This window comes from Lygodium microphyllum, chromosome 17, assembly GCF_053477565.2.
Source record: "Lygodium microphyllum isolate KBCC chromosome 17, Lygodium_microphyllum_v1.1.10, whole genome shotgun sequence".
Lineage (NCBI taxonomy): Eukaryota > Viridiplantae > Streptophyta > Polypodiopsida > Schizaeales > Lygodiaceae > Lygodium > Lygodium microphyllum.
In genome coordinates this window covers 39,147,733-39,161,407 of record NC_141151.1, presented here as the reverse complement: position 1 = coordinate 39,161,407, position 13,675 = coordinate 39,147,733, and the positions used below count along the sequence as shown (strand labels likewise).

General features: G+C 37.0%; 1 protein-coding gene across 1 annotated transcript; it reads right to left on the bottom strand.

Annotated features, from left to right (window-relative positions):
• Positions 1-10,120: 10,120 nt before the first annotated feature.
• On the bottom strand, positions 10,121-13,405 carry LOC148021800 (cationic peroxidase SPC4-like). Its single transcript, XM_087697320.1, has 4 exons — positions 12,813-13,405; positions 12,122-12,307; positions 11,489-11,657; positions 10,121-11,007 (listed from the first exon to the last, which is right to left on the bottom strand). Exons 1-4 carry the CDS (start codon positions 13,077-13,079, stop codon positions 10,526-10,528), a joined length of 1,104 nt encoding a protein of 367 aa, XP_087553446.1. The 5' UTR covers positions 13,080-13,405; the 3' UTR covers positions 10,121-10,525.
• Between the last annotated feature and the right edge of the window lie 270 nt (positions 13,406-13,675).

Genomic DNA, 13,675 nt, shown 5'->3' with positions numbered 1-13,675 from the left:
AACAATCATATGCACACACAAGGAATATATCCATAAGTACAAGAAACAGCTTCAACATAAATACTACACATCCAAAGAGATACACACTGTCAAGCTTCAAATAAACGTAGTTGAAGAGCCAACATTGTAGAGCTACTTGCAAGACAAGAACTTCCACAAGATAGAAGAGATAGCAATCGAAGAAAACATAATGATAACAAAGAACATTTATCTTACCATAGGTGCCACAAATTGTGCCATATGTAAAATCAAGCATATCGAAAAAACAAATGATGACATAATCTCTGAAATCCAAGTCATCAACCAACCAACAACTAACACTGCGATGTGGCAAGCACCATCGCAAGACACAAAACACCAAGTGGTACCACAAATGGATATTCTCACTAACACTTGTGTATGTAATTATCGGTCACAAATCCTAAGGAGCTATAATCACCCAAAAAGCTCTCTTACACATAAGAAGCACGTTCATGCCTAGACTAGTCTATATGATGCTCTCTCATGCAACTAAAATGAAAAATTTAGATAATATAGTCAAAGTCCTAGATCCATTTGCCTTTACACCAATACCAAAAATAATACAATGACACACACACAAACAACACATCTCAACAAAATTCAACATACATTACTACAGTACGATACAACCCAAAAACATCATCTACACCTATTACAACAAGTATGAGAAATAAACAATATTGTTGTTCCCTTTTCAAATATTATTGCATGAATTAGTATCCTTTCACAAATGCTAACACAATTACTTTTCACTCTTTTTTAAAGATAAACAACATTCACAAATGCAAATATGGCTCGAATCATGTACACACAACACAAATAGTACAAATCAAAAAAATATTTAAAAACCAAAAATAATAAAATATCTAACGACAACAAACTTTGCATACAGTAGATGTTCAAGAAGCTATACATTTAAAACCACATGAACACCTAACAACAAATGGAGTATCGTCTTGATAACACACAATAGTACATGTACCAAAAAACAAACCAGATAAGAATGGCAAACATCTCTGGCCATAGACCATCAACATATATCAATGGCTTCACAAACTACATCAACCTCCAAAACTTAATGGACACATCCAAGCCTATACTCAACAAAAACACACTTAGAGAACATAACAGAATAGTAAATGATACAAACATTGCTATCATCTTCAATACTTAGTTTTCCTTTATAATAATTATACTAACACAAACACATCTCATTGAGCAGCAAGACTTCTAAAATACATACTTGATAAACTCAAACTTCAGTATAAAGATGCACAAGACAATCCATTTTATGAACAATTTTTGCCCAAATTCTACTAAACACTAGAATAAATGGTATCTCTACACACACAATTGAAATCTTGCATTATGGATTCAAGATCTTGCTTAAGGCCCTAACAGAAGTTAAAAAAGGAGAAGTTGATACAATACTTTTTTTAAAAAAATGGCAATGAACAAGTAAACTCACGATAAACATCTACACCCTACTCCATGGCACCCAAAGCGATCCATTCAATGTTATTAGATACCTTCCAAGCAAGTACTCAAAATATAACTTCTTTGAAATCCATAATATATTTAACGAAAAATATAAAAAATATATCTAACAATAGTAAGATTCCTTGCAAAAGGGCAGAGTCCACCAAACCAACAAGATATCTCGCTTCTAACAGCCCCAGAACACCAATCTCATCCACTACAAATACTGCCACCAACTCAATCATAGCTACAACATCCAGCACCAACTCTAAGAAACACCTATCAACCAATCCAAAAGTGACAATGCAAGGAGACAAGAGCTTGTGCTTCATGTATAGCATTTGATGCAAACAAAATGGAACAGTTTATATAGGTCACACGACGAACATTCCAAATAGACTCGAGCAACACAAAAGGAAACATGTCAAAAAGATGAAAGGGCATTCAAACCTACCAACTTTTCAAAGAAATTTTTGAGTTTAGCATTGAGGCAATAGTGGATAGAATAGAAAAGGCCAAGAACATGGAGCAAGAAATGATTCTGAAAAAGAATTCAACTACCACATACTACAACAACCTATACAAATACCCAGTGAGATGTAAAAAATATCGCTTTTTGAAGAAAAGAAACTTGATTAAAATAGCAATACATCTTACACGATGTCTTCTATGCTTCATGACACTTAATAAATAAATACACCTATTGTAATTTATACTTCATTCATCTCCTTCAGATTTTTTAAAATCAAGTATATTCATCGTTCCTCAAAAATCATTTAAATATTCAACCAAATTTTTACTTTTTCAACATCCAAAAAAAGAATATTTTTAGAAATTTCATGAATTGATCATGTGCATGCATGTGTCAACCTAGTTTCAACCCATACAATGCTTTTTTTAGCTTATAAACTTTGTTCTCAAAATGGGGAGCTTCAAATCCTAGTGTTGGCTAAGCCACATAAACATCCTCCTTAAGGTCACCATTCAAGAGTGATCATTCAATATCCATTCCCTAAACTTGCCACTTCTTACAAGTGACCCCTACAAGTACTATGTAAATAGTCATCATTCTGGTATTTGAGTGAATAATTCTTTAAACTCAAATATTTCAACCTATGAAAATTTCTATGCAACTAGTTTGTCTTTATACTTTTCTAAGCTATCATCATCCTTTTGCTTTATCTTTCAAACCCACTTGGTGCCAATAATCTTTCTCTTTTCTTACTGATCCACTAACTCCCAAGTGACATTCTTCATCACATTGTTTTACTCTTCTTGCATAGCAACTCTCCATGTTGGATCGGCAAGTGCTTCTTTCAAGTCTATTGGCTTCTTTACTTCTCTCTTAATCTTGGTCCATCAAAGATAAATTGGCTATGTGAGTAGAATCCTTCCTTTACTCCTCTATTATTTGACACCTTTTCGGTCCATCTATCTTTCCTCGGCATTGTAGACATACAACTATTGTAGTCATAGAGTTGCTTGACCCATCATGGAAATTGTCTTTCCAGTGGTGTAGTTATAGGTTGGTGAGCTTTCTCCTCATCATATAAAGAGGATGCTTCCTCATCCACTTCCTCAATGGTTACCATGAATCCAACTCTACTTTAGTCGTATTGGCTATCTCCTTCCTATTACTTTTTTATGATATGCGGACTTTAATTTAAAATCTTTCCAACTTCTCGCAAAATGGACTTCAAGAACTCTAAAATCATTAAATCGAACAAATCTCGAGCAAAAAGAACCAAGGATGGTAACCCGAATTGATAAGGACTGTAGCCACCCATCACGGAAGTTACCGCATGAACGAGAGTTATGAGTCATATTAGTCATTAGTGGTCCAAAAGTAATAGATTTTTGGACAAAACAAGCATATTTTTGAAATTTTTGATATTATTTATCATAAATATCCTAAAAAGCTATTAAAACTTCTAGAATAGGATGTCATGTAAAAAAAAAAAGTGGCTTTTTCAACCAGTTTTGGAGATTTAATGCAAAAAGAAGAATTGGTGAAATCGTGCACGTCGCAATCGCAGTTTACAGGTAGCAAACAGCACTTCGAGAACAGGGAGAAGAAGAAGGAGTGATCTAGAAGAATTCTAAGTAGATGTCCTAAATTTTTACCCCCTTTCAAAGCTAATGGAACCATCATATTTGTGGTCTGATTATCAAATTGCATTTTGGAAGCTTTAGATTGTTGATTTTGCGAAGATCACCTCTATAAGAACTCTTCTTCTTAGCCAAAACCCTTCTTCTCTAGTTTAGTTATAAATAAGAGGCATGGGGAGCCATTGAGAGCAGTCTGAGAGCAAGAGGGAAGAGGCCCTTCTTAGGAGTAAAGAACAAGAGGGAGTGAGGCAAGAGAAGTGTGAGCACGAAAATTTCTCATCAAGAAGATAAGGAGGATACTTTGCGAGCTCTCGAATTCAATTCCTTCATCAAAGATTTCGTTTGGTCGACACAAAAGTGGTGCAATTGCCAAATGATATTGTTCGCAATTAAACTAACCAAGATTTTATTTTTTTGCGACCAAAGACCCGTGAAACTCCAAGGGAGTTATCCTTAAGTATGAAATTCTTGCTTAAATTCAATCCAAACTAATCCCCAAGAAAGAGGGAGTCCAAGAAGACTATTGGAAGGTATTTCCATTTATGTTGATTTGTCTCAAAGTTATTTTGCCACTTATACTAAATTGTCTTGAAGTTATTTTGCCAGTTATGCTAATTTTCCTCGATGCTATTATTTTTGAAAAGAAAAGATTTGTCTTGGAAATAAACTTGTTAAAAGTTTATGTATAATGCATTCGAAATAAGATGTTTGTGATTGTAAGCTAGGTACTCATCTTTCCTAAAATCATTAGATAAAAGATGGATGATTGAATACAAATCACCAATTGAGGCAGTATTCTGGTGAACACAGAATGTCAACTAAGGCAGTGTTCTTAACGGGGCTAGACCTCCCCAAGGCCAGCATGAATAAAACCTACTCCAAGGGGTTTTTCTTTTGTTTGTTTTGCATTAGTGAGTTTAGACCAATCATGATGCAAAAGGTATTGTCATAGGGAACTAAGGATACTAGGGGACTGTGGTCATAAACTCCTTAGGCTCTTACAAACTGCCAAACCCTTCGATTTCCAGACTATATTCTAGAAGTTTCAATACTAGTTGGGGAACGAAACTTGGAGAGAATAATACTTCGAATAGAAAACATTGTAAAAGTCATTTTTGTGAAAGGAACTATTAAGAAGGAATTTCTTTACTCTGTTTTTGTGTCATAAATTAAAGGCGTGTAACAAATTTTTATCAGGAGATAATTCAACGAAGCTGATTTTATATGTTGAACCTAAAGTGATAGGTAATTAAATAACTAAAACTACTCTCTCAAGGGAAGTGGGAGAATGGACCCCCGATGGATCTAGACCTATGACTGGTGGTCTCGGTAAGCCGAGAGCTTTCCTAACAAGGAATAAAAATTGCACTTGATGGACCATTAGAAACCAGAAAGACTAACTCGCATCACTTTAGAATCCCTTCATATTAATTATCCACTAGTAATAGATTTGACCAAAAAAACTCAAATCAATCCTCGTGGAAGCAGTCAAAACTTCCACTACGGGGTAGACTCAAGCGAGCCTAGTTAGGAACTCCGAGGTTTTTATCAAAATCCCAGGTGGTTCTTGGTAGGACATCTCTTGATAGGCTACTAACAATGTACTGCCAAGGAATAGCTCGAACAGCATGTTACATTTTTAGAGTGATGTTCTTCATGTTTACCTTCTTGACATGATATTCTACAATTTCATGCCCTCTCTTATTACTGTAGAAGCACTCTCCTTGAAACTTTTTTATACCATCTTCTTTATTTTTGTCACTGTTGGTAGAGGAACCACCTTTTCCTTTTGCGTTGGTGGAGAATACATCACCTCCACTACTACTTCCTCCTTGGACTTTGAACCACAACTCCTCCTCCACTAGTAGTGCACAAAATTTCTTAAATATGAGATCTTGAGATCTCACTAAGTGTTAAGAGAAGTTGCTAGTCCATCAAAATTTGGTGGATAAATGTAAAGACATCTCCTCACTAGCTCCTTATTAGTCTTTTCTATCCTAGTGTCAACCATCTAGTCGCACAAATTGTTGATCTAAGTGATAAATGCTTCAACTATCTCTCCTTTAGAAAACTTCTATGTTGCCAGTTGGTTCTTGAGGTTCTAAATCCTTGTTTGGTTTCACATTTCTACTAACTCCTCGTTATATTCCAAGCCTCTGATTCCTTGGATAATGTTGAGTTAAGGCCAAAACACTATCAAAATAGCTTGTAACTAATGTATACAATACATCTATGCTTCTTTTTTTCCATGCCTATAGAAGATCTGCATTTAGAGGAATCGTAACACTCGAATTTGATGGGTCATGGGGGTGACTTGTGGTTTTGGGTCAATGTGCAACACCATCTCTAGAAGCTCATATTAATCAAGAATAGTTGTAATTTTAACTTCCACAAAGTATAGTTTGTACCATCTAACTTACCTTTGTTGAACTTTGGTGGACAAATTCTCAATGTTTGAATTGTTGCTACTGCAATATGATAATCTAATGTACCAAAACTACTTCCAGATGATGATATTGCTTCTCTTTGCTATTGAAGCCCTTGTCTCTTATGTACTCTTCTCTTCTTAGAGCTCCCTAGGCTCTGAAACCATGTAGAAAAAATTACACAGTAAAGAAAACAAAGTCTAAATGAGGAGCAGAGAATACACAGTAAACATGAGAAGAACATAAATTTCTTCAATTCCAAAAAAGCTAATACAAAGATGGCTTTTTCCACTCATGCACTTCTACTATGAAGCCTAGATGGTGACCCAAATAAATAGGTGAGAAGAGCTTAAGACTAGATGGAAAAACTCTGACTAGGCGAAAGGTAGATTGAAAATAGCTTTAAAGAGATCTTCCTTTTATAGCTTGAGAAGATAGTCACATTAGCTTGTCCAACCATATTATGGATCTTCCTTAGTTGGCTAGGGAATACTTTCGAAAGTAGTTTCTTTACAATAAAGAGAGCTCATTTTTTTCATGAATTCATTCTTGTCTAATTCTCCAACCATACATGCAATGCACCAATACCACCAAGGTCTATACAAGTTATGTTCTGATTTACTTCCTCTATAAGCACCTAAAATATAAGCTTAGTCCTAGCATCCCAAATCTCAAAGTATCAAAATCCTAAGAGTATGAATGCCCAACAACTTAAGCTTTTGCTTGGAGGATAGCCATACCTTGACAATACAACCATTCCAAAAAGATGTTCCATATATTATTCTTCTTCTCCATACGTACATTTTCCATCAAAAATATCTCTTTTACTAATTTACCTTCAAAAATATGTACATCAAAAATACCTCTTTTGCTAATTTACCAGCTGCCATTAAGGTTTTCATGGCTATCCTCCAAGCAAAAACTTTGTGCTTTGATAGACAATTTCAAAGCCCATATACCTTTGTTGAGTATCAAAATCCTAAGACTACCAATCAAGCCCTCCCTTGAAGTACAAAACCTCATCCTAGAATTATCTTGCTCTATAAATCCCAAGTGAGAAAGGACCTTTTGCCATATCCCAACTACAATACAAACCATCCCAAAAAGATGTTTCATGTAATCTTCTTCTTCATAATATAGCAACTCGATGGTCATTGTTAGCCAAAAAATATTCTTGATGGATCAAAAGATATTCCTATCCCTTGATGCTTGAGAAATAGCCATAGACTCCTTCTCCGTAGCTTTATCGATTTATTTTCATTTTCAATTATTAGATATTAGAATATTCTCTTGCATAATGGCCCACTTGGCCATAAGGTATTTCCTTTTTGGGTGATAAAAGTGAGATGCTAAATTCTAAAATTTGACACTATAATGTTATCTCATATCTTTTCATCGACAAAACAAACACTTTCTAGTAATAGAAATAGTCAAAACCTTGTCAAAAATGTTCTTAAATCATAGGTACATAATTGACCAAAGTTTTGGGCATTTAAAATTGAACTAGAGGATCAATTAAATGTTTCAAAGAAGATTCTAATGAATTAACTGACCTTGCAATTATTTTAATAGTTCAGCCTACTTGGTAATTTCATTTAAGAGTTTTCAGTTATTTTAAGTCATCATTTGTTTTCAATCAATCTTTCAATTGATAATGTAGGATGAAGCATCTTAGCATTGTGAGGCATCAAGGTGGTCAAAGCTAGTTGTGATCATCATCAAACAGAATCTCTTTCACCTTTTAGTCATGCCTATCAAAAGGAACAATAAAGAAATTTCTTGTTGGCAATCTATGAATTTTTGAGAGATTTGGGATAAGAAGTGCTCATGGAAAGGTATAGCTGAAGACTAATTTAGGGTGAGCATGGGGCATAGAAGAGCCATTCTTGGATCAAACATAAATTTGAAGTTTGCAAGCTTAATAGAACTCCTTGTGGTATGAATGTTGGGGCAATTAAACTATTACCCAAAGATCCTTGGTACTTTGCTTGTAAGGATTAGCATCCTATTACCCTTATGAACATGGCTTACATAATTTTGAAAAAGTACTAACAAGGATAATCAAACTTATGTTAATTGGTTTAATTTATCTAAAATTGTTTGAGTTTGTGCAAGGCAATAATATTCAAGATGCCATTTTAAATGTGGCACTTTCTATTGACCATGATTTGCTCTTGAATGAGACATTTGTTCTAATCAACACTTGATTTTGGACAAAGCATATGATTCTATTTCAAGGTATATCATTATGCTTGTTCTTACAAAACGTTATTTTGGCCCAAGTTTCTCTATGACTATTGGTGCATCATTCTTACTAAACTTCATTTTTGGCCCATGTTTCTAATGACTATTAGCACACGATTCCCTAACTCATCATCTTGCATTTTTACTAGTGAGTACTTTCAAGTCAATAGTGGGTGTAAAAATTGAGGTAAAGGTTGCCAACACAATGGCGAAAAGAGGAAAGGAGGTGAACGAAGTTATTAACTAGTTTCAATTTCAAAAAGTACTAACAATAACAACTACTAAAAATAGTAGTTACGAAAAACTTGTTAACAAAGTCAAAAGAAGCTAAGAAAGTTGTTATAAGCACCAAAAGTCACTAAAAGTACCATTTTCATAGGTTATTCGAAATAGTAGCTACAAAAAATAATAACTGCTAAAAACAATAAATGATGGCCAATAGAGCTAGAAATAGCAAGAAGAGACTAATCTAAGTATCAAAAAGATAAAATTTTCTATTTAAGGCTCTAATGTCTTTTTAAATTACATCTCCAAATACTTTTTAGTTATGTGATTGATCCACAATATTTCAAAATTAGTTTCTCAAATACACATAATTCATGCAGAACGTTAAACAAAAAGTTCAAGTATCGAGCTCAAACTTGTACTAATTGCATTCAAAATTAGTTCCGCAAATACACATAATGTGTGAAGAACGTTAAATAAAAAGTTAAGAGTGGTATCAAGCTCAGACTCATACTAATTGCATTCAAAGTGATAAAATTAAAGGTTTAGCAAGCCTATATACAATAAAATATCCCATATAACAAATTAAAAAATCATGCGTATACGTTGCAATAGCACATGGACAAAACCACAAAGGCCTAGTTTAAAGACTAGGCATTGTAAGTGGACAAGAGAGTGACAAAAACATTGAAGGAGCCAAACCAAAAAGTTACCCTATGTGTATGATGTGCAATTGACTAAGAGCTCATCCTTGTATGTGATAATCTAGATAACCTAGAACCATAGATTTTCTAGACCTTTATCTTTTGGCTTTTGAAAAAATGATAATATTTGTTGTTATTATATGCTTTTGAGAGAGAACAAATTATAATAGGTTTCTTTATGAGATTGAGATGTACTAAGAAATTATGGATATCAAAGGTACCACCATGGACATCGTCAACATCATCTACCTTTTCTATTGCTATCCTTCCATCCCCACCACCATTGTTGTAGAAAGTCGTGGTGTGGAAAGAGAAGTTTCCACTACCATAGCTTGTGCTTTCTCTATTTCTCACCCTTGGGCATTCAAGGGAGCTTAGTGAATCGCTATGAACAAAAGCAACACTAAGATCTTGGACAAAAACACAAACATGCAAGCTAGAGAAGATATTTGAATCGAGTCCGCATTTGGATTGGTGAATCTTGTACAAAGCTGCATTCAAGGCTTAACTACACTTCGCAAGGTAACAATTTTATCCCATGTTTCTTCCTTCTTCTTACTTTTGTGTTTCATTACACCCTTGGCATAAGAGGAAGACATCATGGAGTAGGTAAAGAAAGTCTAAACTAGGAACTCTCATGTGTAATACAGTAGGGATGAGTACGATCAAAGTCCTTGCAAGAATATGGGTGCCTTCATTGGTTTTGGTTGTAGGGGTCAACCCTATAGGAGCATCAAGCTAGTTGAGATAAGCCTACAAGCAATAAACACTAAAATTGGCCAAGCGCATGAAAAGAGAGAGAGAGAGAGAGAGAGAGGTGTTAACATTGTAGGAGCAATTCGAAGATGTCTTAAAAGGCACACCCCACATTTGGTTTATCCTCCTTTAAGTTGTACAATAAGTCATTTGTCTTATCCCAATTAAACAATATAACAATTATTTTGCAGGATTTTGTAGGAGTTGTCAATTTAAGCATTTTGTCTCCCACTATCACGCGTTTCCTCTATTTGGGAGGAACTTTGGCTGATATTTTGTCATACGCATCTATTGTGGCAGTAGGGCATTTGCATAACACACGCCAAATTGGATTGTTTGGTAAATGGGTCTTATACAGTGTTATGATGATTGCATATTGATGATACATGAGGATACATAACGAATTGTTAATCATTGAAACTGAAACACATAAGTCATACGAGAGGACAGTTTGATAGGATAATAGGGCTAGATCACTCTATAAAGAGATGGAGGATTGTTTAAGCAAAACCTCCACTGAGGAGTACTCTTTATGTGAAGCCACAGAGAACATGCGCAACATCAAGTTTGTCCAAAGAGAGAATCTTCAGCCGTATACATGATGTTCACACCAGCAAGGGGTGGAGTGGCAGAAGCAGGACTTGTGGAGGCGGTGCTATAGCAAACCTGTCTAATGGTGCCTTGTCCACCGTTTTGCTTGTTCTTCACAGCCACCATGCTCATCTTGACAAAGGAATAAGCAAACTGTTCAAGGAACTTCTCATTGCTGGCTGCAAAGGCTTCCACTTCAGCCTTGGTGGTCTCATCATCCAGAAGGGCACGATCTGAGTCGAAAAGGACCTCCTCGTTCAGCATGTTCTTGAAATACTGGTTGTCAAAGGCATTGGGAGTGACAGGGTCTTGGTCTGCCGCTCCATTGCTGTTGCTGTCTGGACATACCTTCAGCAGGGATTGCGCAAAGTCGGGATTCAGCACCGGTTGTACCGTGGGTAAAATGCTTTTGTTAAAAGCAGCGCAATGCGCTACCCCCACCGTGTGAGCACCTGCATACAATGGAGAATCCTCAGGCGTCATCTAATGCAAGAATTCAGAACTTGTATGCTGTGAAAATTCTCCAAAGTCCAATTTAACACAGTGTTGCATTATGTCCATGCGCGCACTGACCCTGACCAAATTGGATGGCTAATGCACCCCAGGTTTCAACAAATAAAAACATTCAGACCGTGAGAATGTTTAGATGGTTAATGCACCCTGATGCCTTACGGCACGCGCATTCAGCTAAGGTCACGCATCCTCACGCAGGGAATGTGGAAAAATGTCTCTCATCTATGGCATACGTGGACGGGCCAAAGTAACCCCATGTTCCACCTGCACAAAGGATCTCTTGCGCAGGTTTGGCTCCTACAGGTCCTACCATAATCCCCATAAACACATCCATTACCCCCCTGTAGAGCGCTAGTGTATGCAAGAACGTGCTGGCTTGCATAATTTTCGATTACCAAAGCTCTTCCCAGATGTCCATACCTGACAGTGCCACCAGATCAATCTTGTCCAGACCCAAAGCTGCGAGAGTGTCGATCAAGAATGAAATATTGGATGTTGGTGGAGGAAGGTTTCTGAGTACTGTGTCCCGGTCTGCAAAGTTCAGACTGTCTAATCGACCCGTTGGAATTTGGAAAAAAGGTCCTCCTGCCTACAGCAAATAAAGAACATTCAGCTTCCAGCACAATGCTTATTCTTTTAAAAGCACGTATTCCAAAAACTGTATGAATACTACACTTCGTAAGGCATATGTAGGCCCTAGGTAGACCTCACACCATGAATACCACATAAGGCACATGAACATCTCAGGTAGACATCACACCATGAATGTCACAATGTCGAGTTCTGGCTCTTGAGTTCCATACTCCATAAGCCGTAAGGAAGAACTCCCTTTATGGCTGTTGCAACATCAAGAGATGCCACAGCCATAGCATTGAGTTTTAGCTTTTTGTATTTTCTTGTGATATGAAATGAATTGATTATACATCTTTACCGTGAGTCCTACCTACTGTATGAAGAGCCAGACAGCAGTAAAATGGGTCCTACTTGTGCCTTAATCTCCTACTATAAACTATGTCGAAACAAGTTGTAATCCTCCTACATCAGACGTCTCACCCTGAATGTTGCATCTCTTCCAGCCAAGCTGAGTATGTCTGCACAAGAGACCGTATTTGGACATTCAGCCTCAAGCTGTTCCTTGACCTGCTGGATAAAAGCTAAGGCCTCAGGGCGCAAGGAAAGGTTGGGTGGAGCAAACTCTTCGCCGGCTGTGCTGTTCAGGAGCACAGATGCATCGCAGCCCTGCGATCACATCCATGAATGCGTCAGAGAACTTCATAGATGGATGAGAAAATTCCCCCTTATTATTCCCTGCATTAGTAACTGTCAGCCAAGTAACAAACGAAGCATCTTGTAGAATCATGGACATATTCCGGTTGAGAAACAAGATGTTGAAAAACTTTGCTAATGCTGAAAATTTTTGTGCAAGTAGAAGCCATGACAAAATCTCCCAAAAAGCATACTCTTTTACCGGAAATGTTATGAGCGATCTTCAAAATCGGCTCACAGATCTCCTGAAATCGTGCTTCTTCTATGGAGTACTGAGGGCTACTTAAGGCATGAATCATAGCAGAGTTCTTTTTAAAATTAAAAAGAGAAATTTACAAGAGAAGATTAACGTGCACAAGGCATTTCTCATGCAAATGCGATAACCAATCCTCATGAAACGCCTCTCTCGGAGAGACTTTTGAACTATGTTAAGGCATGCATCCTTCAAAAATTCATAAAACATCAACAGAAGATTAACCTGCACGAAGCAATCATGGAAGGTGAGGCGTATAAGAGCCCCTGCTTGAGAGATGTTGGGAGAGAGGAAGTCTTTGACGGCCTTGCTGACAATCTGCTCTGCAGAGGGGCAAGCTTTGTGGTAGAAGCCGTAGGAGAGGCCCGGCACTGTCTCAGGGACAGCGACGGAGTGGCCAAGGGCGGGAGGTACGGCCATGGAGGACAATGCACAGAAAAGGGCCAGCAGGAGGCCTGGTAATCTCGTCTTCTGACAAGGAGACATGGGCATTGGTGATATTCGGCGATGCTAATGACGTTGATGATACAAAATGTTGATGATGAAAACGGAGTTGATGAAGATGACGATGATGGAATGGTCTAAAGCAATGATGATGAAATGATACTGCTGATGAAGACGACAATGGCGATGAAGCTCTCTGGAATAATATAGAACAGATGCTGCAGCAAATGGTGATGATGATGCAGATGATAAGTGCCTCGTGAAGCTAGCAGGGAGCGATATATAGAGAGAGAGGCAGATGCTGAGCTAGCCAGCTACAGAGGCCCGACGTGACGGTACGTCTCTCTCTCTCTCTCTCTCTCTCTCTCTCTCTCTCTCAACTCGGACCATTTCAAAAACCTCCTCATGGAAACGTCCTTGAGACCTTGCCTTAACCCAAAATTACTAGAACTCTTGTTATTGGCATCCAATTTGATATCAAAAGTAGAAAAACATTCTCTTTGAAAATCGTTTGGGTTTTGTTCTCAAATGTAACAATTCTCTTTGAAACAAGTTCTCATGTCACTAACAGAGAAACATATTGTCATAGCAAATATTACGTTTTATCACATTTTTATTTTATAAAAAGATGGCATTAATCTTAC

Coding starts and splice junctions, on each gene's coding strand:
- LOC148021800 (XM_087697320.1), bottom strand. CDS start 13,079: ATGCCCATGTCTCCTTGTCAGAAGACGAGATTACCAGGCCTCCTGCTG. Junction 12,308..12,812: donor TCCATGATTGCTTCGTGCAG/GTTAATCTTCTG, acceptor ATGTGATCGCAG/GGCTGCGATGCATCTGTGCT. Junction 11,658..12,121: donor GAAGAGATGCAACATTCAGG/GTGAGACGTCTG, acceptor TATTTGCTGTAG/GCAGGAGGACCTTTTTTCCA.